The 3,273-nt window shown below is 46.3% G+C and overlaps 1 protein-coding gene across 1 annotated transcript in view; it reads left to right on the top strand.

Moving 5' to 3' along the window:
- The window catches only part of NOLC1 (nucleolar and coiled-body phosphoprotein 1), an 18,807-nt gene that overhangs the window by 5,157 nt on the left and 10,377 nt on the right, over positions 1 to 3,273 (top strand). The window contains exons 4-6 of the mRNA XM_025215426.1: positions 592 to 746; positions 2,018 to 2,177; positions 2,837 to 2,952. Of these exons, the coding sequence (XP_025071211.1) occupies positions 592 to 746; positions 2,018 to 2,177; positions 2,837 to 2,952 (431 nt within the window). The remainder of the gene's footprint in view (positions 1 to 591; positions 747 to 2,017; positions 2,178 to 2,836; positions 2,953 to 3,273) is intronic.

Below are 3,273 nucleotides of genomic sequence, written 5' to 3'. Positions count from 1 at the left end.
GAATGCCGCTTTATTGTGCTGCTGGGTAGAGGCCCCAATTCAGTGCAAGTGAGTGCAGTTTTAACGAGACAGAAATCTGCCTGTTAAACTAGGCTTGAGCCAAAACCAGTGGTTGCAATGAGGCCCCCTCAGGTTAAGGGATCAAGCATTCTGAAAAAGGAAAAAATGCATAAGAGTCTAGGGGAGCCAAGAGGGAACCACTTGGATATTTAATTTGGCCTTTTTCCAATCTGTCTCTGAATTTGACCTTGACCTTGATTTTTAAAAAGGAGTCTGCGAACATGCTCTTCAACTAACAATGAAGTGAAGGAAAAAAGCTGACTTGGCTATCACAGGTTGAGCTAGTAAGCCTGCTAACACCTTGGTGCTCAACCCAGCATTTTCTTCAGTGAGAGAATTATGCATTTGCATGTATACTTGGCAATAAATGAATCTGATGGGTTTGTTCCTTGACTTCCCATTTTGGAGGCCGAAGTAGGCATCTGGGTCTCAATGTAGGACTCAGCAGCTGTGTTGTGAGAGACTTATCTCTTTTCCAGTGCTGTATGGGAGCTGAGAGTGAGTCTGTTGTGTCTGCTGTTTCCAATCTAGCTGTTAAGCCAGCCCCTGTGTCCAAGGTGTCTGTGAAGGCAGACACAGCCAAGAAAGCAGCCAAGAAACAGCTTCCTCCAGCCAAGAAAGCAGAGAGCAGCAGTGAGGACTCCAGTGATGATTCAGACTCTGAGGAAGAGAAGAAACCAGCACAGGTCAGATCTTCCTTCATGCCCTTCCCAAAACATGCTCAACAGCACTGGAGAATACAGGGTGTGACCAGCACTACGGGATGTGGGGACCACTCCTGGATTTGGGATTTGGCTACAGAGCATGGGCCTGTATTGCTTTGTTCTGTTAATCTTAAAATTCAGACTAAGGGCAATTTACTGAGTTCTGTGAGGCAGAACCATATTTTCCTCATCAAAGCATCTAGTGTGTGCAGGAGCTATGTGACTAAGTCAGGCCTGTGTTGAACAGGCCTCCCCTTAGCTCATTCCCAGTGAAGCAGAGACAGGTCTGTAGGGTCTATTACCATATGCTCCAAGCTACTGCTGTGACTTGTTCCTTCCGCCCTGCTTCTGTTAGTTTCTAGTGCACAAAGTGCCTACGTGCAAAATCTTCCCTCCTTGCATCAAATAGTAGCTGGTAACCTATGAATGGGGGAGGATTAGGCACATGCCCTCCTTTTTTTTCCCCTGCACCCTGACTGAAGCTGGTATCTGTTTCCTTCATGAGTATGAGGGGAGCTGGAGGATCAAGACACAGTTGAGTCCAAGGAGAAGGACTAACCATTCCCCACCAGCACTGAACCCTTAGACTAATGCTGTCCAGTGGGAAAGAGAGGTTCTGAGCTAACAATCTAAGCTAATAATCCTTGGGTTGGAAGGGAGCACAAAGATAATCTGCTCCGATCCCCTGCACAGTCCCAAAGCCATCCTTGTCTGATAGTTCAGAGTTGGTGACTGAATCCCAAAGCATAGAAAATGTCCAGTGTGGCCTCATGGTCATCCAGGAGCATCAGCCATATGCTGAGATATTCATGGCTCAACCTGGACCCAACTCTCCCTGGTGCTTCCTTTCCCTCTGGGACAGTCATGAGTCTGAGGATATAGCATGCTGACTGAACACCTCAGAACACTCCTCCCCCTCAGGTCTGTGTCGGGTGTTTCAGTTTCCTTTCTTATAGAGGAAGAAGCATTGTACCAGATAATTAGTACTTGTTTGGCCGTACCAGGGTACAAGGAAAAATTATTATCATCAAGAAGCTTAAGAAATGCCCTGCCCGTTTGCATCTGTACCTCAAAATGAGCATTCAGCCGCTCAAGAATGGAAAACCTGAAATGAATTTGTTTAACCTCTGCTTATAGCCATCCGCTGTACTGAATAGGGTGCCTGCTAAATTACTTTCCCACCTGCCTCACACCTCAGCCAGTTTTGCCCTCTTAGGCCAACAAGAACTGACTTGTTTTTCCCTTCTGATTAGAAGGGAGCCAAGCCCCAAGCCAAGCCAGCTAACCACAAAACTCAACCCCAGAAAAAGAAGAAAAAAGAAAGCTCCAGTTCAGACTCTAGCAGCTCAGAGGATGAAACTCCAAAGCAGCAGACTCCAAAGCCAGTAGCAGCTAAAACATCCGGTAAATCAGGTACACATTGCCACTATACTATGAATGATTATGTGAATGGAAAACCCAGGGGAGGAGCCTGGGATCAAATCCTTTGAAAATGAAGATAGGAAAGATGCATCTACCATCAACTCCCACCATCCATTCAGGCAGATCAGTTCAGTCTTTTTCCATAGGACTGCAAGAGATGGGGACATGCTGGAAATGTAACTCAACTTTGACTTTTTGGAAGTTCCAGTGAAAAACAAAATTAGACAAATTGCATCTGAAATGCTGCATGATGAAGCCTGACTCTTTCCAGTGGTTGTTTACAATCCCTCACCCAGACTGCTTGGTATTATATGCTTCTTGCTAATGATGTCAACCCTGAGGCCACATGGGACCATGGCAAATCAAACTTAAGCCCAGCCTGCACTTCTGGAACTTCTAATTAGCTGCAGTCAGTGCTTTCCTGACTGTCTCCACTCAACTTGCTGTGTCAAAAGCAAACTGCAGGTGGAAAATTAGAACTGTCCTGATAGGGAGCAGGAGTATAAACAGGATGCCTGGATGTAAAGTCCTGTATTGCCCAGGGAGGAGTGTGTAACTGCAATTCTCCTCTTATGCTTCTTTTTATTGACTGTAATGATCATTTCTTCCTCCTTCATGTTTTCTAATTATTTTCTTTGCCTTGTTCCTAGCAGGAAGTAAAGCTGCCCGGGTGACCCCCAAAGTGGCCAATGGCAAAGCAGAAAGCAGCAGTAGCAGCAGCAGTAGTAGTGAGGATTCCGATAAGGGAAAGGCAGCACCAGTGAAGGTAGGTATGACTAGCAGCATACAAGGATCCCTGGGTGTGGTGCAAATTTGCTGAGATTGAGTCAGTCCCTATTTTCTAATAGTTATGAAAAGTAACCTTCAGACCTCCCAGCGGCTGGTCATTTGTTAGTGGGCTTTGCCTTGGGACCCCTTCACTCCAGGGGCTTACCACAAGGCTACCCTTTCCTCTTTCTCCTTGAACCCGACCCAGCATACTTCTGCAGCATCTGCATGTTTCTCTCTCCCTATGGGTTTCCTCCTCTGTGCAAAGTCCGCCGCTTCGTCCAGTCATAGCATGGCTTCTGCCTTTGCAAGAGGGAAT

This window comes from Alligator sinensis, unplaced genomic scaffold (genome assembly GCF_000455745.1).
Source record: "Alligator sinensis unplaced genomic scaffold, ASM45574v1 scaffold264_1, whole genome shotgun sequence".
NCBI lineage: Eukaryota > Metazoa > Chordata > Crocodylia > Alligatoridae > Alligator > Alligator sinensis.
Note: the sequence above shows the minus strand (reverse complement) of the source record. Positions and strands in the feature narration are given on the sequence as shown.